At 42.0% G+C, this 26,618-nt stretch overlaps 1 protein-coding gene across 3 annotated transcripts in view; it reads right to left on the bottom strand.

The window, feature by feature from the left end:
* Positions 1-1,834: 1,834 nt before the first annotated feature.
* AKAP12 (A-kinase anchoring protein 12) overlaps positions 1,835-26,618 on the bottom strand; it is a 92,508-nt gene continuing 67,724 nt past the window's right edge. For all 3 annotated transcript variants that reach the window (XM_073219757.1, XM_073219756.1, XM_017673971.3), the window contains 2 exons: positions 3,592-8,545; positions 1,835-2,886 (listed from right to left, as the gene is read on the bottom strand). In XM_073219757.1, the coding sequence (XP_073075858.1) occupies positions 3,600-8,545 (4,946 nt within the window). In that variant the 3' untranslated portion in view covers positions 1,835-2,886; positions 3,592-3,599. The remainder of the gene's footprint in view (positions 2,887-3,591; positions 8,546-26,618) is intronic.

The raw sequence follows: 26,618 nt of genomic DNA, 5'->3' as shown, positions 1-26,618 counted from the left end.
ATCCTACATACATTCCAAACTCCCATGATGCTCTGCAGATAGTGTCACAAAGGATGGCTGAGTAGTTAAAATCAGAAGTTAAATGTGTGGTAAGTATCAAAACAGTAGAGAGAAAAGCAAAAGAAGTGAATTAAGGTGCAATTACAGAAAGAAAATCCATGGCATTTAGATAGGTTGCATTTTATTTAGATAAATGAAAATTTGCCCCCAAACAAACTGGGAATCCAATATTGTCTCAGATTAATAAGAAACTGCTACTTGAACCTGACACTGAAAGCTAAAACTTCCAGCCCTTGACTATCTGTAGCTGCAAACATCAAAGGAAAATACTGCAACCAAGTATTATCGATGAACAGAGAGAGGTAATTCCTGTACCATTAGCAGGATAACCTGAGGGGAACAGTTTGTATTCCTCAATCACAGTAAATGTTGAGAGTTTACAAGATTTGCATTGCTTCCTAATGTACATGGCTCCATAGTAATGCCAAAAATAGCAAAATTTAGGCACTTGCTCCAACTTCTGCAGTTTACATTTAATTAACAAATTAACAGCAGCTTTAGAATTAAGACACAGAACTATATTTCATGCTACTGTTAATACAGTATTTCTCTTTAATAAAACTATGATGCTTAACAGACATAGACATAGAGCTTATACAGAAGGACTCCAAGGCATTTCCAGGTATTAGGACCAAAAGCAGAGCCATGGAGTAACTACCACTGGAAAACCGCATGGACGACCTGGCCACATGTGGTAAGAGAAGACCAGACACAAATGCAATGCAGTGGCAGGACAGACATCAGACCAACAAAATCTGTTTTGTACTAACTACACAAACCTTTAATGTTGCAGACAGTACATTTCCTTCCTGCCATAGAGAGGCAGTCAGTCAATATTCAGAACTATCAGCAACTCCTGACAAATTGCTGTCACCTCCAATATTGTTTGGTTAATCTTCAGAAACTGATGCCAGCACTTGGATTTTTAAGTCTCAAATTGGCAGAAGAAAGATATTTGGGTCAGAGGGTTTTTCTTTTAATTTACACATTTTAAAGTTTAATAATTAAGCACAGGTGGCTATTTTATCTGAGTATAACTCCTAAAAGGATATCAAATGTTTCCTGACTACAAGGTCAAGGCCATTGTGTTGAGTATCTTTCTAATATAGCTGATTTCATATTGTAGTCAGGTCTGTTCATATAAGAGAAACTACTTTTCAGTTTCAACAGCTCATTTTCTTTCGGCTAAAAGTAGTCTTTCGAGAATGTTATGCTTTAAAATCATTAACTGGTAGTCAAAACTTAAGTTCTCAAACTGGAGCACTGAATTTGAATGAAATTCAAGCAGTATATATGTCAGGACAGTTCTACATATGAAGAAATGGAATTTTAGGGTACACAGGTGGCTTTTCTTTGCATGGCAATTGTGTGATAAAGTCCTTTACATATTGGAATGAATCAACTAGCATTCTGACATTTAAGAGAAACCTCCATGACCATCTGTTAGGCAAGGCATTTTTGCTATTAAGTCTTAACATTTCTTTCTAGAGCTGTTTGTCATTGTTTAAAACCAGAAATACTAACACCGAAAATTGACCTTTTCAGGAAGACACCACAAGATGGTAGCATTGTATCAGTACCGTCAGGTGGAAAAAACTCCAGGTTTATTTCAGCAGAAGCCTCTGCTGGGACTTCCTCTAACATCAACTCAAAACCATAACCAGGGGAAAGCGGTGACATCCTATAGTATCTACATTAGAAAGCGCTAGCTTATCTGCTTTTAGGACTCAGTAAACATGTCCCAGGCTTCCTAGTATCTAATAAAACCAGCAAATCTAAGTGAAGCAAATATTTTATTTAAATCAGTTGTCAAATCACAGTTTTTTCCAAATGAACATAATGCGACATTGTTCTTTAAAGAGTGGGCACAAATATGGCACAGGCACAGGCCAGTAGCTACCAAAATACCTTTTGTAAAGAACCTACTTTTCTCATGCTGTATGTGGATGTGGTCCTGCATATAAGAGTAGAATCAAAAACTTAAAACAGTCTTTTCTTTTCTTGGTAAGATGAAAAACATTTCACTACTTTGCCTCAGGATTTAAGCACACTCATCTCCAAGCATACCAATTCCGGGGGAAAGACTTCAAGTGAATCAGTTACTGAAAAAAACTTCCTTCCAACCTCCACTGGGCTAGAAAGAAAAATTTCACAGTAAAAATGGAACATTCCGTATGTTTCCCTCCCCCCCACAAAAAAAAGTTTATTTTTAGCACACTGTGTGTAATAGGGAAGTGACCAATTTCAAACTAACAGTAAACACAGACCTAATCCTCAGTGAATTTTAAATTAAGAATTGTAGCTTCTGATCAGGAATGTTATTTCTAGAAAGCTGATTTCACAGGTTTTAACTGAGGCATAAAGCTTCCTTCCCCAGGCTTGACCATGGCTGCATGCCCCGGTCACAAAGTATGGGATATACAAGAGGAGTGGACTATACTTCACATGTTCTTAAACATTAAGAAAAAATATACAATAGATACAGGAGGGTTACTTAAAACATACATATAAATACATAAAGAATGATACTCCAGTTTGAGAAGTAGAACCGGCAAATTGCCAACTCCAGTTCCAGATTAAAACTTTAAGTATCTCCAATCAGAGACATTACGTGGTACCAAGGGAAAATGATAGGGTGGCCGCGAAAGGAGGCCCCATTAGCTGTAGCTCCTGATGACGCCTCAGGATTGTCAGGGGGTCACTAGAGATGACACCAGCTGATGGGCCTGTTCCTTTCGAGTCTGAAAACTGGGCTGTGCCTCCGCAGCTGTCTGTTCCTTCCACTCCTTGTCTTCACATTCTGGTCTGGCAAATATATGGGTTTAGCTGTAGGAGAAGGAAGAACCAAAAGTAAACAAAATCTCCTGTCCTCCCTCATTTATGTAACAAGAGAGGCTGGTTAAAGTGAGTGGCAGCAACTGATAACCCTGATGCCACAGCTGAACTCTGTCAGAAAGACAGGGAGGGTCTGCGACCAGTCCGCTGTGCTGCCCAGGGCAGTGGCTGCAGGTCTCTTACCCTTGCCCCTCAAGCTCACCATGTGCACTGAAAAATTTTTAAATGCTTGCTACTGATGCTGGGAAATATCTTTTTTTTTTTCTCCCTAGAGAGCTATAAACTACATTTCAAACATTAGGATAGACTTTAGACTTCAAGTTACAAAAAAAAAAAAAAAAATTCAGTAAACTAGTTGGTATGGTACTAAGAGAAACATATTTCTTACACCTTTGGGCCAAACACGCAAATGTACACTTGTGCACACACAGACACACACACCCCTTTATTTTCTTCAAAAAACAGTCACACTGGAGTAAAATGAAATCATTATTTTCACACCAATAAGACTGAAAGGTATTTCAATATGGGGGGGGCGGGGAATCAAACTAACCTAGCCCTCCTAGTCAGTAATTATTTCCCCAATTGAAAGCTCTGCATAAAATCCTATTTGAATGCCTGCTTCCTTTATAAAGAATCCATCACCAAATGGCCTGACAGAGGAAGAAAGTATTTCAGAAGAGCGGGCTCACTTACCAGACACTTTAGGGCTCTCCAAGGGCCGAGGTTGCCGCTTCCCTCTCCGGTTTCTGCGTCTCCTCCTGCGTCTGGGTTGTGAGCTCTTTTCCTGACTCATGATGCACTTTCCCTTCCTGAAGTTGTCCTTCCTGGCCGTCCTCCTCTTTCAGTTTTGGTCCATTTGCATCCAGGGACTCTTTGGTCAGGCCTCCCGAGGCCTCTGCATCTTCTGGGGCCGTGCTGTGGCCCCCGGGGGCATCCAGAGCATCACTTCTCTCACCTTCTGGGGATTCAGAGAGCGATGCCTCTATTCTTTCTCCTAACCCAGCACCTTTGTTGGCTTCCAGCACACGCTCTGTTCCAGTTGCCTCGTTCTTTGCCTCCGGGGGGAGAACTACCTCTTCAAGCTGCTGCTCATCCACACTGGGACTTTCTACCTTCTCGGTTGTGGTCTCTTCTGAAGCGTCACCCCCACCTTTGGAAACCTCAGGTGCTTGTTTTGGAGGGGTCGGTACTGACTCCTCTTCGGCTGTGGGGGTCTGTTCTTCGCCCTGGGCAGAGGCTGGAAGTTCACGTTCTTCCATTTTCTGTCCACCTTCCTGGTGATCAACTTTTATCAGCTGAGCCTGTGTCTGGAAATCAGGTGCTGCTTCTTCTGTACTTTCTAACTGGTCAACAACTGTCTGAATTACATTTTGTACGAGTTTACTGCTCTCAGTCTCAAGATTCAGAATCTCACTTTCTGCCTTTATATCTTCCTTTCCCGTTTTGCTCACTTTGCCTTCCTGACCACAAACCTGCGCATCGTCTCCACCTGACCTCCAGTTCTGCAACGTGCTTTTCTCTCCTTCCAGGTCGGCACTCATGCCTTTTCCAGGTGGAGCAGGTACTGCTACTGGTGTCGATTCTGCCTGAGATTCAGCCCCTGTGGGCACTGCATCTTCTCCTGTTGGAGCAGAAGTGCCTTCATCTTTTTCAGATTTTTCTTCCAGTACTAAGTGTGCATCTGCAGACTCCAAAGGTTCAGCTGTTTCTACAATCCCGACGGTTTCTCTGAAGACCTCCTCCACTGAGGCAGCTGTTAGCGTTAGTGATGCCTCAGAGCTTTGAACATGAGTTTCTGTGCATACCACTTCCTCTTCCACTGGCGGAGGAGAACCTTCTTCAAAACTGATAACCTCCTTTTCCCCATCTATGACAGTCACACTGACTGTCTGCACCAGTTGCTTACTGAGCTCCTCAGACACAGCAACAGCCGGTTTTTGCTCCAGTTTCTCTTCACTCATTTGGGTTGGCTTTGCTTCCATTTCTTCCCTTACTACTTGAACTACCATCTCTCTCTCCACCCCGGTTGGAAGGGATTGAGCATGACTCTGGAGTTCAATATTATCATTCTTTGGAAATTCAGCTTCCTCAGTAATGTCATCTTTAAGGGCAACTTCAGGTGTCTTTTTCTGACTGACTGTTGTTTCTCTGTCCACAGACACCTCCAGGCCTCCATCGAGCACCACATCTGTGGTCTCCTTATCAGCAAACTGGACCATTTCTTGAGTCTTTGAAAGAATGGGTATGGCTTCCACTGATACCTCTTTATCTGTATGATCTGGAACCTCTTCCATTTTTGAATATTCTTCACTTTCTTCCTGGGATTCAAAACTGGAAGGTGCTGGAGGCATCTCTTTCATTATGGGAACTACCTGTGCTTCTGGCACCTGAGGCTGTGTACCAGAGGTGACCTCATTATCTTCATGGATTTCCATGCTCTTGTCTTGCTGTGTTATATTTAGGGCTTCATGGTCAGCTACTGGGGTGCTTCCATTGGTCTCACTGTCTGTAGGGGTTTCAGCAGTGTCAGGAGCTGCAGCCTGTTCCAGTATAATCTCTGATTTTACCTCAACCAAGGTTTCAGCTTGACAGGTGGTTCTATGTTCACTGGACTCTACGGTCTCTGCACATTGAAGACCTTTCACAACACTTTCTGGGGTGGCCTGTACAAGCACCTTCTCTCGTATCAAAGTCTCAGTTTTAGTTTCTTGCCCATGGACTTTCAACACTACATCCACCTCTTTCTTCCCATCTACCGTTTGCGAATCCTGTGGTTCCTCCACCTTGACTGGCATTTCTGGCCCTTCTTCCTGCATGGTTTGAATTGTGTCTCCTGGCCCTCTGGTGTCAGGCAGCTGTGATTCTCCTCTGACCTTTTCTGCAACCGCCTCCAGGACCTCTTGGGTTCGTCTCTCTTGGTCTTCTATGTCTGGCACACAGCCTTCTACCTCCTGAACTGGGGTGGCTTCCTCGGTGGTGTTTGGGGAATCAGTTAACTGGGAGACAGCTGAAACCATGTCGGCAGTCTCTTCAGCAGCAGATGCCTCGGTGGCGTCTGCAGCTGTCACGGCTTCAGAAGTGAGTTCCACCTCACTGACGAGCGTGTCATCACTGGCTTCGTGGTGCTCCGGCAGAGCTTTGGTCACCACAGGAGCTTCATCTGCCAGGACTTCTCTTTCTATTCCCTCCCCAGTGAGCGGTTTGGCTTCATCTTCTACTTGTTCGAGAGGTCCTGTCACTGAAGCTGAGATCCAAGAAGGTGACCGTTCTTCGATATTGGTGACTGCCCTCGTCCCATCAACGAGGGCCACGGTCACTGCGTGAACCAGACTCTTATTGAGCTCTTCGGACACCTGGACAGTGACTGAGGGCTCAGGCTTCTCCTCACTCTTCTGGGCTTGCTGTGCTTCAATCTTCTCCCTTTCTACAGCATCATACTCAGACAGAGGCACCACAGCTGGGACATCGGAGTCCTCTTCGTGGCCTTCCACTGGTCCTGTATCTTCAGCAGTGGCTTGTTCTTGTTTCCCATCTGACCTTTTCTTTCTTCGTCCAGGAATAAATTTCTTAATCGAAACCCAAGACTCTTCTTTCCCGGGCTCAGCATCGGAAGCCGAGTGTTCGACGCCAGGCCCAGTTACAGAGTCTTCGTTTTTCTCTTCCAGTTTTGACTTGGACTTTTTTCTTGCAGTGACTAATCTTTTAAATGACTCCCAGGTGGAGACACCCTCTCCCTCAGAGAGGCTTCCAGCTTGCTCGGGGGAGGAGCTCCCTGGCCCCAGATCCTGCTCTTGGGAGCCGGCAGGGACAGCCTCTGGTCCCGTTTCTTTGTCTTTTCCCGCTTCGTCTGGTCTGGGACTGTCTCCTCCCACTGTTTTCGGTCCCCCTTCCTCGTCGGAAGACGACCCTTTCCTGGCTCTCTTCTTGGATGAGCCCACACAGATCAGAGCTTCCCACGAGACTGAGGTGTCAACCTTGCGCTTCGGTTCCTCCGGCTTCTGCTCCTCCCCGTTTCCTTTCACGTCCTCCTGTATTTCAGAGGCCGCGCTCTCCGTGGAGGACATGGTGGCACTCTTTACCTTTTCCAACTCGTCTTCTTTATCACTTTCAGAAAGCCTCCTAACACGTTTCTTGGGCGTCACCATCTTTTTGAAAGATGCCCAGGGAGTGACACCTTCCCTCTTTTTCTCCCCGTCGGAAGTGGTTCCTTCTTCGCCCTCCCCATCCTGCTGCGCCTCGGCTGTGCCCTTCTCCAGACACGCTGTGTCCTCGGGCTCCTCGGGAGACGAGGCAGAGCTCTCGCCCTTCTGCTCATCTGCGCTATCTGGAGATTCTGCCACAGCCGGCTGCTCCCCCGACTCTTCATCGCCTCCTCCTCCTCTTTTCCCTTTCTGTTTCTTTCCAGAAAGCTTTTTTAAGCCAGTGCTGGTAAAAAGTTTCTTCAAAGGGCTTCCCTGCACCTTAATTCGCTCTGGTGAGGACAGCATTTCCACCTCACTGACCACGCCTTCGGGAAGCGCGCACGGGGCCTTCTCGCTGGGACACGGGTCCGCTGGCTCGGTGTGGTCCTCCCCGGGGGCATGCATGGCTGTGGTTTTCACCAGCTCCTCAGCAGCGTCAGCTTTCTGGAGATCAGCGCTGGTTTCTACTGGTTTCTCAGGTGGCGAGGCCTCTACTACTTCTCCCTCGGCCTTCTGCTCCTCTGTTTCCTTCTCTATGGGGCTAACGTGAACTTCTGCAACAATCTCTACTTTCTCATCAAATACTTCTGTGGCTAAAGGGGCAGTTTTCTCTTCAGGAGATCCCTGCCCTTGGTCTTCAGAGGGCAGCTCCACTTTCTCATATTCAGCGGATAATCGGGCATCGCTGGCGCTTTCAGTGACCTGTGGGTGTGGTTGTTCGGGAGCAGCCAGTTTCTCAGGGGCCTCTTCTGGCTTTTCATTTTCTTCTGTGTCTACTTTTTCCGGCTCTTGTTCTTTCATCTTCTCCGAAGCCTCCAGCTTATCCTCCTTGGGCTTCCTGAAACTGGTCTTCTTCCGCCAGCCAGCCCAACCTTGGGTGAAGAATTTTTTGAAGGGTGACACTGTTTCACTGGCCACTGGACTGGCTGGAGAGTCCGGAGCTTTGGTTGGTTCTTTTTCTTGTGTTTCTTCCCCTTCTTCTTTACCTTCCTCTGTTTGACTGCGCTCAGCTTGAAGAGAAATGTCTGTGTTGCACTGCTCAAGTTTCAAAGTCTCTTCAGGTTTCTCTATAGATTGTTTAAATTCACTCTCTTTAGGTGCCACTTCTTCACACTCCTGGCTGGGCTCCTGGTGGTCACCAGCCCCATCGGACCCTCCTGCTCCTTCACCTTCATCTTTTTTGACAGTGAGCAGCTGGACGGCATCAGACTTCTCGCTCTTATCCTTTTTCACAGTGAATTTAAAGCCAACAAACTTGAACACCTTCTTAAATCCAACATCATTAGTCTGGGACTCAGTAGGCTGTGTAAGCTCCTCTACGTTGCTTTCTGAAGACGGAATCTGTTCAGTTATTTCAGGCATTTCGTCCTGCCCGTCCTTCACGATGTCTTGAACAAGCGCTGAGTTAGCAGTCATTTCTTTACCTGAGTCTCTTTGGTTCACATCGTCGGACTCTCTTTGTCCAACTATTAGCAGAAACACAGGAATGGGAGAGGGGAAGAAAGAAGATGATTACAAATCAATCAAATCAATTATTTTAAAAACATGACCCATTAATCTTTTCCGTGTCAGGCAATTACAGGATAGGGTAAGGATCTTATCAGTATTTGTAAATCCTCATAGATTAGGCAGCATCTACTTCTTTTAAATGACCTTTAAAAAGTCAGGTTCAAAGGTACTGCTCAGATAGTTCTATTCCCTGTAAAGGAAAAGTTTACAAACTCATCAAAAAATTAGTTATAGATAACTTGCTATAGCATCACTAAGAGTGAGTCGACCAGATGGTGTATGTTCTAAGGCAATACAAAATGGAATCACACATCACACCCATTATCTAGGATCCATCAAGTTTTAGATGTAACTTCCACTTTATAGGAAATACAGGGTTAGATAAATTTGCTGAGTAACAACACACAAATAAGTACCTAGACAAATCTAATGGAGGGGCTTTCTCTGTGATACTGTCTCTTCAACAAGCCCCATAAAGGGATCAGAGCTCCTTGGGGAAATTGCATGCTATGTCAGGGAAAGTACAAGGAACATGTCATCACGATAGAAAGGAGGTGCTCACAAGCAGAAGGGACATATCAAAAGGACACAAGGGCCAGCTTGATGGGCTCCCACTGGCCAAAGTTAGAATCATAAAAAAAACAATACTGACAGTGAATGGTTACAAGACGCTGAATAAAAAAAGAATCCATGAATCAAGAGTAATACTGAAAAAATAAGTGTACTTCTTTATGAAGAACATGCCAATCAATAAATTTAGATATAACTTCCACTTTGATCCTTAGAGTCATTCTCTTTAGAATTTTAGAATTCTACTCCATCAAGATTTACATATTACTGTAAGATTGTATATCAATGATCCATCAACAACAAAAAAATGATTCACATTATTACTTACTAAGGACAAGAGTTAATAAACATCATTGTCTCCTATAGGCAGTTATCTAAGCTCTTTCCAGACCTTGGTAAGCAGCTGTTCAGCCTTGAAAATGTCTCTAACATGAATTTGTGTCCTTCATTGAGTACGATTCATGTAAATGAAAAAATACAGTAGACTTTCTTTTGCAGTTATTTGGGGAGGGGAATGCCATGTTTTAGTTAATTCAGCTTCCTTGGCAAAGCCTAGCTGGCTGTTTGTCATCACATTCAGAAAATCACTCTGTTTTACAAACACCATTGTGGTAACTATTCAAAGATCAGAAAATGCTAAAACCACTGGATGAAAGTAAGGTCGTAAGGAAACCTGGTTTTAGAGTATCAACACACAGACTACTTTATTTCAAAAGGGAAAACTCTCTTTACCATGGAGAAAACTGGCCGGCAGTGCCTTCACCAACGATCAAACCGAACATGCCCAATAATGGAATAAAATTTTCATCAAGCCTCCTGATGTGAAGCACTGAGGCCAATGAATCACCTCAACAGTATTACAGTAAAAAATGTGGACCAGAATGTAATTGCGAGGAAACAATCAGAAAAGACCACACTGAAGGCCATTCTGTGAAGCAACTAGCCTAGCCTGGCCTGAAATGTCAATGTCACAAAGGACAGAAATCAAACAAAAACACAAGTGAGTTGTCCGCAAGTAATTCCCAAACAGTTTAAGGAGACAGACAGAGGGAGTGGGGGGCGGAAGAGAAAGGGGCGGCGGGAGGAAGTGGTAAAAAATAACAGTGGTGAATTAGGTCAAGTGTGTATGTTCATTTATTGTATTTTCTGTAGTTTTGAAACTTTAAAAATCCTTGGGGGTTTAAAAAGCAAGCCCATGTGATTTAATACTGGGATGGGTACTTTGCTAAATTTAGAAATTTAAGAAATATAAACCACTAGAGATGCCAGGCAAGGTTCTGGATTGGATAACTCATTAGGGCAAAACAGCTAAAGGAAGTTTTTGGCTCTTCTTGAGAAAATGTGACTATGATTTGGGATTAGGCGACATGAATTTTTACCGAAAGGAAAGGGTAAAAATCTTGACTGTAAGTTACCAAATGGTATATATAGTATAATCTCATTATGGTTTTGAAATATCTCTCTCATACACACACTCCCCCACATATGGTATATGGGGGGATGGAAATGTGTTATATTTTAGTTTTGCTTGTCTAAATTTTCTGATTTTCCATATTGGCCATGGACTGCTTTCTCTAATAAATAAAAAAGGTCAATTAAAATAGAGACAAAAATGTTCTTAATAAAATCGGAATATGCTTAATGCCCACAGCATAAACTGAAGCTTAAAATTACACCAATATTTAGAACATAGCAATAAACATTTGAAATAACAGAAACGTTTGGAAAAATAGAAAACGCTTCCCAAATCCGTCAATTCCTTCAGTGTACATAACTTCATTTGCTTATAAAAGTTATTTTATTCCTTATGTGAAATATTACAAATCTATTTCTACAAATTGCCATTGTACTACCTATCGGGTTTTATTTTGAAACTGAAGAAAGTTAACTGAAAAAGCGACCACAGTGCTACCAAGTGATGACTGTGTGTGAAGCACTGCTGCCCTGCGCTATGCTATAAATTACACCTAAAGTCCATTTTTTCCCTTGCTTTTTCTTTTCAAACATTACCAGATTTTTGGGTATTCGTAACTGAAGCCTGTGGATTATCTGGGCTTCTTACTGTGGAGAGTAAGTAGGAGGAGGAGGCATTCGAATCCCACACACATGCCACAGTATGGACAGGGCCCCTGCTTGGTGACAGTGCCATACCTGTCCCAACCCTTCTCTGTAAGAGCTTTGAGAACCAGCCAATTCTCATTTATTCTGCTATCAGCATCTAAGGCAGCATTAAAGAAAACAGAAACTGAAGACCTGAACATTTTAGAGGAGTTGTGAAAAACCAAGAATTACCTCATTTTTTGATCTGAAGAGTACTTCCTAAAGGATTTTCCTTTCCTTTAAAAAAAAAATATGAAATACACTGTTGTGCCCCGTTTCCTTGAGTCCCCCATGTAGAGCCACAGTCACCAGGCTCAGTCGCAAGATGCAGGAGCAAAATAGGTCTTTATTGCTAGTTCGAACTAGGGTCTCAGTGGCCCGACAGAACACAGGGCTCGGTGTGAGACCCTGAACAAAGTTCCCTTCTTGCTTTTATACTTTTGGAACAGTTAGGGGCTTTCCAAGGGGGGGGGGATTATTGTGACCTTAGCTGATTGGCTGAGGAGGGTCAGGGTCTTGTTGCACAGGTTGCTGGGCATGGTTTCCGGAATGGGTGTGGCTTGAGCGGGAACTTCTTACTCAAGATGGAGGACACAGAACAAAATGGAGGCAGGGGTCATATAGCGGACATAGTTATTCAAGATGGAAGACACAAAATGGAGGCAGGGGTCCCACAACACGTGACCAACTTTAGACTTCTATCAATAATAAAAAAATAATCACCACCCATGTTAAACACGGAGGCAAACATTGCAAGGGAAAGAAAAATTCAGATATATATGATCAGACTGTCCAGAGTATTGTACCCTGACATGGCAAGTCAGGAGAGAAGATGCTCTCCCAGAAGTCTTCTGGGGTTGCTCTTTTATTTTTTTAAAGCATGTGTATACCTCCTGAAATGAGAAGAAAATGGTAGAGGTTTCCATTTGTTCTGATTATAATCTGCCTATGTTTTAACCCAAGGATTTCCTTACATTAAGTGCATCCCCATTAAATGAGTTTCTTTTTAAAAATTTCTCCAATTATAAAACTATACTCACAAGAGAACTTTCTGCCAACACACTTATAATGCAACACAAGAGGTGACTTTTTAAAAAGGTGGCTATCATTGGAAATACCCACCCCAAGGGGAAATACAAACCCCCAAAATGAACTCCATTAGTTTTACTAGTAACAAACACAACAGAAATTAAATTTCCTGCCAAAAAGCATGAGGTAAAAACACTCATGAACCTTTCTAGAATTTATTACAAAATATAGACTTTCTGCTAATATAGGGAGAGAAAATGACTATTATACACATCACTTCCCATCCTATTTTCCATTCGTGATCCTAAATGTTTCAACTTGAAACACTTTTTCTTAAATTCTGGGATGATTGGGATGTTTACAGTCGAAACTAGAGAGATAAAGATGAACATCTGCAAACTGGCAAAACAAAAGGGCAATGGATGGTTCTGGTATAGTTTAGCAATGCTCCGATGTTTTCTTACATAGACTGACACGTGAGACAGGAACCCTGGGCTTAAGACAGAGGAGGGCGAGGGCCTCTGGAAAAAAACGAAGCAAGATAATCCATGGTGAGGCTTGCTTTGGCCTGCTTGCAGGGCCCAGCTTGTTTTTCTGACTTTACCCAGGTGCTGCTTTTCTTCCTCCAGACCTAAACAAATGTTGCAACCTAGGCAATGTAAGAAGCAAGTCCAAAACAACATAGTAAAAACAGGAAGGATCCATCTTGAAAACAGGATTACACTTAAAAAACAAAACAAAAAAAAAAAAACACACCAAATTTGTTAAAAAGTAACTTTCTTAACATACTCTTTCACAAACAGACAATAACCCGGCCCCCACCTTGGGAACAAAGCAGGCGGTCTTAAGTGATATGCTCCCAGACCAGGAAGGAAGCTGCTGCTCTGGGAGGAAATCAGAGCAGTCAATTTCTTGTAAATCACCAGGAAGACTAATAAGAAACTTAATGTCTCTTAAAAGATAAACATTTTGGGACCACTTAGCAGGTGCACATCACTAGCCCATTGTCTCTCAACCACCTAGAAAACACCTAGACAACAAACACACCACCCTGGGGCTCTCTTGTTCCCCTCCTGGCCTGAGCCAGGAGCTGTTCTCTCGGTTTATCTCTAAATAAAAGCCTCTCACTTACTCTTGAGTGTTTGTGAACTTCATTCTTTGACTCTGTGAACAAGAACCCCAGCATCATAGGGGCTGAACATATGGTTTTAAGTATATAGGATCCCAGGAAAATTTTAAGCCCTCACTTGTTAACAGGTTTGTAGTCTCTTTTAACGTAAGTAATTCTAGGAGATTGTCAGAACAATCCGTTGGTCCAAATGATGCCTTTGTGCTTTGTGCAAATCTGGACAACTGACCTCAGCCCTGATTCCTGCTTCAGTTGCTTTTGGCACCTTGCCGGACCTGTACAAACCTTACACGGAAGCCCTAATTCCTAAAATACAGATTTGATCACATCACCAACCTGTCAAGTATCCCTAATGGCTGCAAGAGCTGAAGAATAGTCTTCTAAACTACCCCAGCAGGCAGTGAAGACTGGGGCCAACATAAAAGCTAACTTCAACTGTACCTTTGCACACTATAGGTAGGTATCCTGCCCCAAACCACACGTGATCACGCAGCTACCCACTCAGAGATTTGGAACATGTTGAAACCTCGATCCTATTTTTCTGCCTTGTTTCTTATTACTGGTTGCCGCCCAACAAGCAAGGCCGGCTCCATCCTGAACCACATGGCCATACTGCTCACCTCCAGGGTAACTTTCTGGCCTATGCTAAATACGAGTATTTGAGGCCTGTATCATTGTCTATCATCCTCCCGCCCACCTCCCAGGCAAAGACCTTAACAGCTGACTCCAGCCTGCAAAATCTCAATTCTGACCCTTTCAAGGTATTGTCTTCCAGGCTGTGTCCTTTTCGGAATCAGCACCGTGCATCCTGGGGCATCCCCAGCACTAGGGGTGTTTTCAAATCCCCAGGTTACACCACAGCTCTTAGAGCAGAGGGTCCAGGTGCTGCAGGGGCTCCAGGCGCTGCAGGGGCTCCAATCTGAGCCGGGCCGGGTCACACCTCTCCGCATGCTTGCACGTTAGCCGCTTGCTCAGAGCCGAGGCAAGCAGGCAGGATGGAAGCCCACACACCCACGCCCAAACAAACGTCCTAACGGAAAGGCCTGCCAGCGCCTCTCACAGCAAAGGCTGCTCCACCAGGGTGTGGCGCGGCAGGGGCAGCCCTACAGAGGCCCCAGAGGCCCAGGCTTCTCCTCCCAGGGGCCCCATCGCTGGATGGCGACTGGCGGCCAGCAGCCGGCAGCGCCGCTGATGAGGGCGCTCCCTGGGGGCCAGTGCGCGAGTCACAGTGCCCGCAGCCTCCTTGCCAGCTGGCGATCGGGGTACTTTGGCCTGGCAAGCCTGCGAGGAAAGCCCCTAGGGGACCCTCAGCCGTCACTCCAACGGGGTCTCTCTTCAAACCCAAGCACACTCGAGCCTAAGAACCAGTCTGGTGAACCGCCTGCCAAGCTGCCGCTGAGCCTCCCTGCTGCTGGGTTCCGGTACTGCTCCCCTCTTACCTGCACCGTTAAGCGGTCAACCCCAAACCCACAGTCCACTGCAATGGCCGAAGGCATAGGAGGAACCTGCACAGGGGGTCATTTGGTTATAAGAGCTTTAATTTCTTCCCATTAGAACAAGAACTGGAAACCTCACACATAAAGTTATTATATAGTCATAGCGCCTTACAGCTTGGAGGGATTGCTCACCAGGTCCCTCCAACTGGTGAATTAACTGGCTTCAAAAATGGTTATGTGGGAAAGGCAAAACGGCACAGCCACTGTGGAAGACAGTTTGACAGTTTCTTCCAAAGCTAAGCATACTTTTACATTTTATCAGGCAGTTGTGCTCCTTGGTACTTAACTGAACAGCTTGAAAACACGCCCACTGAAAAACCTGCACGTGGCTGTTGATGGAAGCTTTACTCATAACTGAAGACCTGGGAGTAACTGAGATGTTCTTCACCGCATGAACAAATCAATAAGCCATATACTTCTAGAAGATGAAATATTATTCAGCGCTAAAAATAAATGAGTTGGGAAGCCATGAAAAGACTTGGAGGAACCTACGTGCACACTACTGAGTCAAAGAAGCCCATCTGACAAGGCTACATACTGTCTGACTCCAACTATCTGACATTCTGGAAAAGGCAAAACTGCTGACAGTAAAAGGATCGGTGCTGCCAGCAGTGGGGGGAGGGAAGCATGAAGAGGCAGAGCACAGAGGAGTTTTAGGGTAGAAAAACTATTCTGTAAGAGGCTATAATGGTGGATACTCATCATTACACATTTGCTCAAACCCATGGACTGTGTAATTTACACTGGGGACTTCGGGTGACAATGATGTGTCAATGTAGTTCCATCGATTGTGTTAAGTGTACCACTCTGGGGTGTGAGATGTTGACAGTGGGAGAGGCTATGCATGTGTAGGCCAGGCAGCCTATACAAACTCTCTGTACTTTCCACTCATTTTTGCTGTGAATGTAAAACTGCTCCAAAAAATAAAGTCTGTTTTTAAAAATTGGTCATGACTTGGGCAATGTCATACAGATCTGTGGCATCTCTGGTGGGCCAAAGGCTGGCAGGGCAACACTCAGAGCCAATGCATTCAATAGGAGCAAAATACAAATGCCCACTTAAAAAAAAATTCCATCTACCTTTAAAGCTTTATTTTCCATAAATCATTATTTTTCATTTTCCATAAACGCTTATTTTATTAAAATCATTATTTTCCATAAATCATTATTAACTTTTTATGACTTTTAAATGCCACTTATGAAAAGAAAAAGTAGTTAGGCATGTCGACTCCTGCACTTAGATGGAAAAATTGCTGTCTGATATGGGTAGCAATTTAAATTCTATTTCAGTGTACAGAAGCACTTTTTTGTGGTCATAGTTATGCTTTTTAAGAAAAGAAAGAACACATATATCCTACCCACCCACTCACAGATAGTGATTCAAAAGATCACCTGACCATATCACTTTACAACCATCAAGGTAAGGACTGGCTAAAGCCAACAACAAATGGATGCTAAATGGGGATGTAAGGAGGAGTAAGAGGCAGGAAATTTGCAGACTTAATAGCTGAAATGGTGGGGAAAACCTCATCACACAGTGGAGAAATTGGGTAAGAATTTAACATCAACCCATTAGGGACAGATAGACGCTGTGTGCAATACCCTGAGAAGGACACGGTTATCATGTATGGCTAAGAATGCACAACCTAAACTGAATTAAGAGAACAAAAACACAAAATAAGGAATGTGGTGGAAATGGGAAGAGGAGAATTACAAGCTTCAAACATGTCAACATCTTACAAGACACAGGCTTCAGAAATGTTCCAGATTAAAATAAACTAAAAAATATGGCATATGATACCTGACCCATGGATGGATCTTATAATGCAAGGCGGAAGTGCTTTAAAAAAAAAAAGAGGCATTATCAGATTAACTGACAAAACGAACAAGGATGGGAGCTTATATAAAGAATATTCTACAGAGGTGAGGCTTCGAACCTCACCCCCCCTGCTTTGAGAGAAATCTGCATTCGTGGATGTTTTGTTGCCCTTGTCTAGCTTGGATTAATACTTAGTCTATAGGCACAGACCTGATCATCTACATTTGCCCTCTTACAGCACTAAACTATGTTTTCTACCTTTATCTTGCACCTACCTACCACTTCAGCATTTTATTAAAAACAATAATAATAATAATAAGGGAGAAATGTGGGATTCACATATAAATCAAGTATAAAAATCAAACGAATATTCATATTTGACCTGACTGTTTATAGTTCATAATGCGTGATCAAAACCAAAACTTTCTGTGATGAATGCCTTTGTACTGTTCACCATGTAAGAACTTATTCACTATGTAAGAATTTGTTCACCATGTAAGAACTTGTTCGTTATGCTTCAGAATATTGGAGACTGTTGAGAATTAGGCTTGGGGTTGATTAATGATTGTGCATTGAATCCCCTATACAGAATTTTAGTGTTGTTAACAACCATTTGATCAATAAATATGAGAGATGGCCTCTCAAAAAAAAAAAAAAAAAAGAATATTCTAATAGTATAAATATATGACATTGATAAACTATACTCTGGTTATGAAAGGGAATATCTCTACTCTTAGAAAATGCACACTGAATGACACTCATGAGAGAAATGAAAAGACATGAATAAATGGCAATCTTTCCCATGCTCATGGATACGAAGAATGAATATTGTCAAAATGCCATCCCACCCAAAGCAATGTACGGATTCAGTTCAATCCCTATCAAAATGGCATTTTTCAATAGGAACTTGTATTCTGGCATTTTGTGGAACCACAAAAGACCCCAAAGCAATTCTGAGAAAGAAGAACAAAGCTGGGGAAACTATGCTCCCTGACTTAAACCTGTATTACAAAGCTATAGTAGTCAAAACAGTTACGGTACTGACACAAGAACAGAGCCATAGATCAATGGAACAGAATGGAAAATAAGCGCATGCACATATGGTCCATTAATATACACTAAAGGAGCCATGAATATACAGTGGGGAAAAGAAAAGACAACTTCAGTAACTCAATAATTGGTGTTGGGAAAACTGGACAGCTACATGTAAGAAAATGAAACTGGATTACTAACTCCATACACTAAAGTACACTCAAAATGGATCAAAGACCTACATGTAAGACATGAAACCATAATGCTCTTAGAAGAAAACATAGGCAAAAATTTCTCGAACACAGCATGAACTATTTTTTCCTAGACACATCTCCTCAGGTAAGGGAAACAAAATAAAAAATAAAAAAAGCTTTTGAACAGCAAAGGACACCATCAGCAGACTAAAAAGGCAACCTATATAGACTATATTTGTGAATGATTTATCTGACGAGGGGTTAACATCCAATATATGTAAAGAGCTCATACACCTCAACAACAACAAAAAAACAAATAACCCCATTAAAAATGGACAGAGGACCTGAACAGATGTTTCTCCAAAGAAATGGCCACAGGCACATGAAAGGATGCCCCACATCACTAATCATCAGAGAGATGCATATCAAAACCACAAGGAGATACCACCTCAGACCAGTTAGAACAGCAGCACCCAAAAGACAAAAAATAAATGAGTGTTAGGCGAGGATGTGGAGAAAAGAGAATCTTCCTACACAGCTGATGGGAATGGCAATTGGTGCAGCCACTGCGGAAAGCAGTATGGAGATTCTTTAAAAAGCTAAAAATAAAAATACCATTTGAGCCAGTAATGCCATTTTTAGGAATGTACCCTAGGAAAACAATCCCTGATTAGAAAAGATATGTGCACTCCTGGGTTTATTGCTGCATTATTTAGAACAGCCAAGATATGGAAGCAACCAAAATGTCTATCAGTAGATCAATGGATAAAGAAGATGTGGTACATATACACAATGGATTATTCAGCCATAAAAAAGAAGGAAATCCTGCCATTTGCAACATCATGGATGGGCCTAGAAGGTATTTTTTTCTTTTTCTGCCTTTTTTTTTAAACTAAGGTATCATAGATACACAATCTTTGCGAAGGTTTTTACACCATTCACCCATATTATCGAGTTGCCCCCCACACCCCATTGCAGTCACTGTCCATCAGCATAGTAAGATGCTACAGAGTTACTTCTTGTCTTCAGAGGACATTATTCTAAGTGAAATATAAAAACAAAGCAATACAAAATGAACAAAATAGCAGTAGACTCATAGATACTGAGAGGTGACTGGTGGTTACCATCTGGGAGAGGTTGGGGTGGGTGGGTGGGTGGGGAGGGTGAGGGGGATAAAAGGACACAAAAATTCTCAATCATAAATTGGTCACAGGGATGGTAGTGCATCAGGAATATAGCTAATGATTCTGTAACAGCTTCCTGTGTTTATAGATAGTAACTGTACTAGGGGGGATGAGGGTTTAATAATAGGGGCAACATTTGAGCCACTGTGTTGTATATTTGAAGCCAATATAAGACTGCATATCAATGATACTTCAATAAAAAAAGATTAAGAAAATATACACTTAAGTATTTAGGGGTAAAGCACCGTGATATATCTAACCTACCCTCAAATGGTTCATAAAATTTCGCATCTCAAGTCTATGGAAAAAATAATAGGAACTTGTATGCTGGCTTTTGTTTATGTTTTCTAACATAGACAGCAAAAGAATAAGTAATGAAGTAAAATGTTAACGAGTCAATCTGGGTAAAGGGTATGTGGATGTTCCCTGTACTATATTTTAAGTTAGAAGTTATTTTAAAACATTACCCAGAAAATAAACAAGTGCAATAACTAATAGAACTATAGAAAACAACAAAAAATGGAGAGGGTGATGACCCACCCTACCTACCTGACTTTAGGGGACACTGGAGCTTTCCCTCACATCACACCATAAATTTTACCAATTATTAAATAATAGAAACACTACTCTTTCCCTACCCCACAAAGGGAGAGAATTCATTAATGAGTTAAAGAGAAGTTCTGGAGACAAAACAAGTGTCTAAAATTCACCTGCACCCCTTTCCTAGGACTTGGACTCGGGGCACATTTCCTAATTTTTCAGTTCTAAGTGTCCTTCCCTGTCACATGGATGACCTTCAGTACTTCCTGCAAAGGCTAGTTAGGAGGATGAAGTACCAGCTGATCATCAGTAATAATAAAACAAAAACTCTAAACTGTTTTTTTGCTTGTTTTCTTCAGAACAGAACAACTTCTTGGTGTTTTTAACCACTTTTAACCAATTCCAAAAGCAATCAATCTGTATAAATTGTAGAAGATTCTGTATCTTAAAATATGGGAAATTGGGAAAGACATCCACAGAGACAATGTCCAGATTTACTCAATAGTCTTCAACACTATGACACAATGGATACACCATTTATTTTTATGTTCCCCTACTGTTATAGACAATTCGTGTGGGTCCAATTCGTCACTATCACATTATGTTAACACAAGACGTATGTCAAATCATTGTTGAAGCCTCTAAACAAGTTTTTGAACAGAAGAGGGCAGTATTGAACAGCTTTCTGCTCTCCGGAACTGGAAGCCTACCCAACTTTCCTAGATCTTCAGGACCAGAAGATGCTGTGGAAATTCCCTAATACATAAAGTTTAGGTACCCATTCAAATTCCATGAAGTTGAATGCCCCTTACTGGCACCTATTTTTGCCTCCTTGCCTTCCAAAATAATCAGTTCAAGGAGGCACAGACATCCTGCGTTAGCTGCCTCTCTTCTTCCTTGTACCATGTAGCACTGCAGACCATTCTGGACAAAGTGTGGGTCAAACGTGGCTGTTGGCCCTTCTGTCTGTTAACTGCCTTGTTCACTTTCCCTGCTCCACACAGTACAGCAAAATCACCCCAAATTTCCCAGGTTCGGGATGAGAGGAGAGATGCCCTGTCAAGCCCATCATCATTCCCATTCACGTTCTACTTCTCAGCTAGCAGAATCCCTTTTTAAAGATATTTTTATGTGCTATCTGAATGCTGGTCTGAATGAGTTAAAAAGATGATAGCTTGGTAAGCCAACAGGGAGGCTGTTACATTATTAACAGAACAGCTTGAAAGTGGGGTGGCAGGGAGCAGAGGACCACCCCAGCAGTGAAGGGAGCAGGTGAGTGACAGGAGACTGGTAATAATATATTCCCAGGCAAAAAATAGACCCATGTTACCCTGTTTATAAGACTTAGCAGAGTAGAATCCATTCACGACCACATCATAAGCATTGCAGTGACTTCAAAATTTCCTCTGCCATAATTTTCAACATCAGCTCCCTACAAGATTATTATTTGCCTTAGATATGTCAGACTGGATAGGAAGAGAGACATCAAAAGGCTTGATCATCTAAACATTGCTGATTTGGGGATACACTTTCATGACACCCAAAAAGTCCTTCCCTAGAAACATCTGGTTTTAGAGTGGGCCTCTGAATTAACCAGGCATTTTCAAGAACACTGAAAATTATTCAGCAAGTCTCTCTGATGCTTCTAAAGTCCAAATGGTGCTCTTCGTTCACTGATGTCCTGATTCTGCTAGAAAGCTCATATTCTTGCCAGGCATCAAAGATGGCAAAACAATTTGTAAGGAAGCTGGCCAATGTATCAACTGGAAAAACTTCTAGAAGTCAAGTTGGCAGATACTTCCACCTAATTTATACCATCCTGCTAGTCCCTGGGCCTCTCCCCATCCCACAGCCACTTAGAAGGGCTGGAGAAGGCTACAGTCCTTGCACAGGTCCACAAGCCCACTGGTACCACGCCCAACACAGTCCTGCCCGGTGCGTGATCTGGTCAGCATGTATTCCCCACTGGCCGGTAGAGGAACAGTATGGCACAAGTCCTCCTCTAATGAACATTACCGTATAATTCAATTCCCTTTTGCTGGGAGAAGACTGTAATCATATGTCCATGTGAGAGTGTCAATGTACTGAAAACATTACTTGGAAACTGATTTTTAAAATGAACTTACAAGGCTCTTTCACTTAATTTTCTGAATATGCCCTGGAAAGAGGATCCTTAGGGTGAGTGTATAGCAGCATGTAAGATGAAGTATATAAAGGCTAGACACAGATGAAACTAACCAGTATAGCTTCTGGAAGTTGTTTTATAAAAGAAGACAGCAAAGACTTTGGGTAAGCTCTATCTTTAAGTTTTTCTAAGATAAATGAAAAGTATCCTTAAAAAGTATGGAAAGTGAAATGGAGAAGAAAAATGACACTCAGTGGTACATATTTCCTGGAGTGAACACCTGTAACTGTATTTTGACTTTAAGTATAAGCTACCCTCATAACTATATTATAGAAAAAATTATAACATATTGCATAATAATCTTCTATGTGTTTTAAAATATTTTAACAGCTTTGTCATAACAAGGCCTTCCAGGGTTAAAACACACCAACCACCTACAGCCTGGAATTATTACTAAAGTCCAAAAAATGTGAAAACGTGATAAATTGTGTCTTTAATGGTGTCTCAAGAAACTGAAAGTTGCAGTCATTTCATGTGTGGAAATCCCACTTTGGCAGAGACTTGGGGAAAGCTCTCCCCATTTAGCTGTTATTTTCCATGAAACTATGTTTACCTCTAAATAAATGTCTATGAAATTGATCAGCAAAGACCTAGAATGTGTTGAAGCAAATACGCATTTTCCCCATAAAAATATCATACTCCCCCCATCTCCCAAGTTTCAAAGCGCCCATGATCCCAGAAAGACTAAAAGCTACTGTTGGGGACCCTGCTCCCCCCGCCAGAAACCCGGCCCCCAAGCTCTGTGTGCAGTGATGACCTGTTACAGGTCCAAAAGCTGAAGGAGTGCCTTTCTTTTCTCACTCTTCCAAATTCTTAAGAGATTAAGAGATAAAAGTGTAACTTGTTTTATTTCCTTTTAGAGGTTTAAAAGAAAAAAAGATTTGTAAGGATTATGTCACATTATATAGTACAAAATGTTGATGTTTTTACCCAAACTTAGCTAAGACACAATGACTATCATTTATGTAAGAGAAAAAGGGCAAGACTGCAAAAGCTTCAACACCGACAGCCTAAGTGTACTCTACCCGGTGCTCTCCATTCCCCAGGCATGTCAGGACTGCTGGCTGCACCAGCTGGAGCTGGTTAACTTTCCCCCATGATTTGCAGCCTTGTCCTGGAATTTCTCCAGGAATTCTCTGCATTCTAAATCCATCCTTATATTCCACACACCCAACTCCCCTTGTTCAAAGGCTTATTAACCACAAAACCTCCAAGGGGAGATGTTTAGCTGGGATTACACCTCAGATACAGGAGCATACAGGTGATGGTCATCAGTAGCTCTGACCTTGAGAATCATGTTCAGCGGTCCCTTATACATCTGGGAATGTGTATACAGTATTGGCACCTTAAACGAATATTAAATGAGGAAGTGGTTCTTTACAAGGTCCTCAACACCTGTGCTTCTCAAGTAGCTGTGCAACACCAAGAGAAACTGAGTTTTCCTGATTAAAGGCGGGTAAACAGCCACTGTATGCTGGGTTATTGTAGGGAATAATGTTAATGACCACACAGAGTAGGCACTCAAAGTGGTAGGTTTTGCTCTAGCAGTTGTGAGGGTATGAATTTCATGTCTCTCAAGTCTCTTGACAACTAACCTGCCTCCATGGAAGATAGAAGCAGCCATGCGGAGGGTATTCTTTTTTTAATCCTGCAAAATGATTTGCATAAAGTGTGTTACAAATGATCTAGAACTTGCATGAACATTGAAGGAGCCTTTGCTCCCTAGTCTATCTACTTCAGAGATCAAGAGTAATGTTGCCTAATTCCTCATGATAATCCAGTTTCTCAATATAATATGTGAGAAATGGAGAAAATGGAAAAGGTATTTTCCCACTTGAAGAATTCTTTTTTCTTCCTGGCAAACCACTGACATGGGGTGGGGAAGAGGCCACCTTTCATCACCATTGTGTCAAATCACATACTTTGTAGTTTTTTTTTGTTTTTTTCCCATTTTTTTTTCTATCAGTATACAATCACATGAGCAACATTGTGGTTACTAGGATTCCCCCGATTATCAAGTCCCCCCACCACATAACCCATTACAGTCACTGTCCATCAGCGTGGTAAGGTGCTAGAGTCACTACTTGTCTTCTCTGTGTTGTACTGCCTTCCCTGTGCCCCCCGCATGTTATGTGTGCTAATCGTAATGCCCCTTTTTCCTCTTTATCCCTCCCTTCCCACCCACCCTCCCCAGTCCCTTTCCCTTTGGCAACTGTTACTCCATTCTTGGATTCTGTGAGTCCGCTGTTGTTTTGTTCCTTCAGTTTTTTTTATTATTATACATTTTTTTTGGTATCATTAATCTACAATTACATGACGAACCTTATATATACTAGACTCCCCCATCACCAAGTCCCCCCCACATACCCCATTACAGTCTCTGTCCATCAGCGTAGTAAGATGCTATAGAGTCACTACTTGTCTTCTCTGTGTTGTACAGCCCTCCCCATGCCCCCCATTATACATGCTAATCATAATGCCCCCTTTCTTTTTTTCACCCCCTTATCCCTCCCTTCCCACCCACCCTCCCCAGTTCCTTTCTGTTTGTTAACTGTTACTCCATTCTTGGGTTCTGTGTGTCTGCTGCTGTTTTGGTCCTTCAGTTTTTTTCTTTGTTCTCATACTCCACAGCTGAGTGAAATCATTTGACACTTGTCTTTCTCCGCCTGCCTTATTTCACTGGGCAGAATACCCTCTAGCTCCATCCATGTTGTTGCAAATGGTAGGATTTGTTTTCTTTTTGTGGGTGAATACTATTCCATTGTGTTTATGTACCACCTCTTCTTTATCCATTCATCTACTGATGGGCACTTAGGTTGCTTCCATTTCTTGGCTATTGTAAATAGTGCTGTGATAAACATAGGGGTACATATGTCTTTTGGAAACTGGGCTCCTGCATTCTTAGGGTAAATTCCTAGGAGTGGAATTCCTGGGTTAAATGGAATTTCTATTTTTTGTTTTTTGAGGAACCTCCATACTGCGTTCCACAATGGTTTAACTTTTACTTCCCAACAGCACTGTAGGAGGGTTCCCCTTTCTCCACATCCTTGCCAGCACTTGTTCCTAGTCTTTTCTAAATTGGCCATCCTAACTGGTGTGAGGTGACAATTTATTGTGGTTTTAATTTGCATTTCCCTGATAATTAGCGATGTGGAGCATCTTTTCATGTGCCTGTTGGCCATCTGAATTTCTTCTTTGGAGAAGTGTCTGTTCACATCCTCCGCCCATTTTTTAATAGGGTTATTTGCTTTTTGGGTGTTGAGGCGTGTGAGTTCTTAATATATTTTGGAAGTCAACCCCTTGTCGGATATGTCATTTACAAATATATTCTCCCATATACTTCCTAGTTTTTAAGCCAAGTCATTGCCCATGTGATATGAGGGAAAAACTTCAAGAAAGACAACAGTATGTGAATAATCGTTTCATGATTCACCTTCATTTCAGGGGTTTGCGTATACGGGGTCAGGGGAAATGAGAGTTCTGTGATGGCTCGTCCCCCTACTTTCAGAAAGGAAAGCTCACTCCTGAGTAATTCCACAAAAATGTCATCAGTCCCATTCCCTTCCTGTAACTGTGAACTTTAAATGCTCCTTGCATCACTAGTACTACAGAGAACTAGAATAATTCTTTCACATAATTAATATGATTAATCTAATATTTAATTAATCCTTGATGCCAATTTTAAAAGGCTTCATTGCTGTACAAGATTCTGACCAATTATTTAAAGACTATAGCTTTGTAAATCTTCTCTATCACGGTAACTTGCAAAGGAAACAAAAATGACAAACTCGCTTTTACCTTTCACTTCGTCCCCTACAAAATGTTTATTTCTTGTTCAGTTTTTGGAGTTAAGATTTTTCTGTGTGGTTTCTTATTACCAGGAAAAAGTACCACATTTTACCACATTCTCATGTGCACAGTGTAATAAAACTCAGAATGCAACTAATACAACTACTTAAGTTGCTTTAAAAATCAGTCTTTCCAAGTGTTTGCATTCATTCCATTGGGATTATCTGAACCAATTTTTAAATGCCCTCAAGTACCCCAAGTTTGTTAGGACCACCTTCCTTTCCCATAAGAAACAGAGCATGCAGTAAACTGATCAAATAGTAAACATAAGGTTTTACTGTAACAAAAAGCACCCAAAAAAAAGACTTTTATGGTCAGAGAACTCCCACCCCAGCCACGACACCCCATGACCCACATTCCCAGGTGGCCTCTCTCAAGGTTGGGCATTTGTTACATTTCACTCAGAAAAATTAGTGACCTGGAAAAAAATGGAGAATTTTGTGTTAAGTTTTTCATTTCATACAGTCTATTTAGTAATAGTTCCTAGGTCTCATGTAAATTTTCATGCAAGGTAAATGGTAGAAAGGCCAGTGAGTTAACTTGGGGAAGGAATTTTAAGGAAATCTCAAAGTAAACAAGCTAATCTATAGGAAGTGAGCAATATTTTTAGCTTTGCTACACTTTGGCACTGATTTAAAATTCCAAAGGAGGACAAGGCTTTGCAGAAGCTATTGTATCAAAAAAATTTTAAGTTCTAGAAATTCTATACTGTGTTTTTAAGAAAAACGTAGATTTGCAAGCAATGGTCTCCAATATTTAGAGAAGAGCTAGTCTTATAAATCTAAATTAGCAATTGAATTTTACTTTCTTGAGGAGGGCAGGCAGAGAGATGGAGAAAATAGGTTTCCTACAGAGCTAGGCTATAGTACAATTGCATGCAATGATCCAATACCAAGTGAGAACT

Source organism: Manis javanica, chromosome 13, assembly GCF_040802235.1.
Source record: "Manis javanica isolate MJ-LG chromosome 13, MJ_LKY, whole genome shotgun sequence".
NCBI lineage: Eukaryota > Metazoa > Chordata > Mammalia > Pholidota > Manidae > Manis > Manis javanica.
This window is presented reverse-complemented; position numbering and strand designations above follow the sequence as displayed.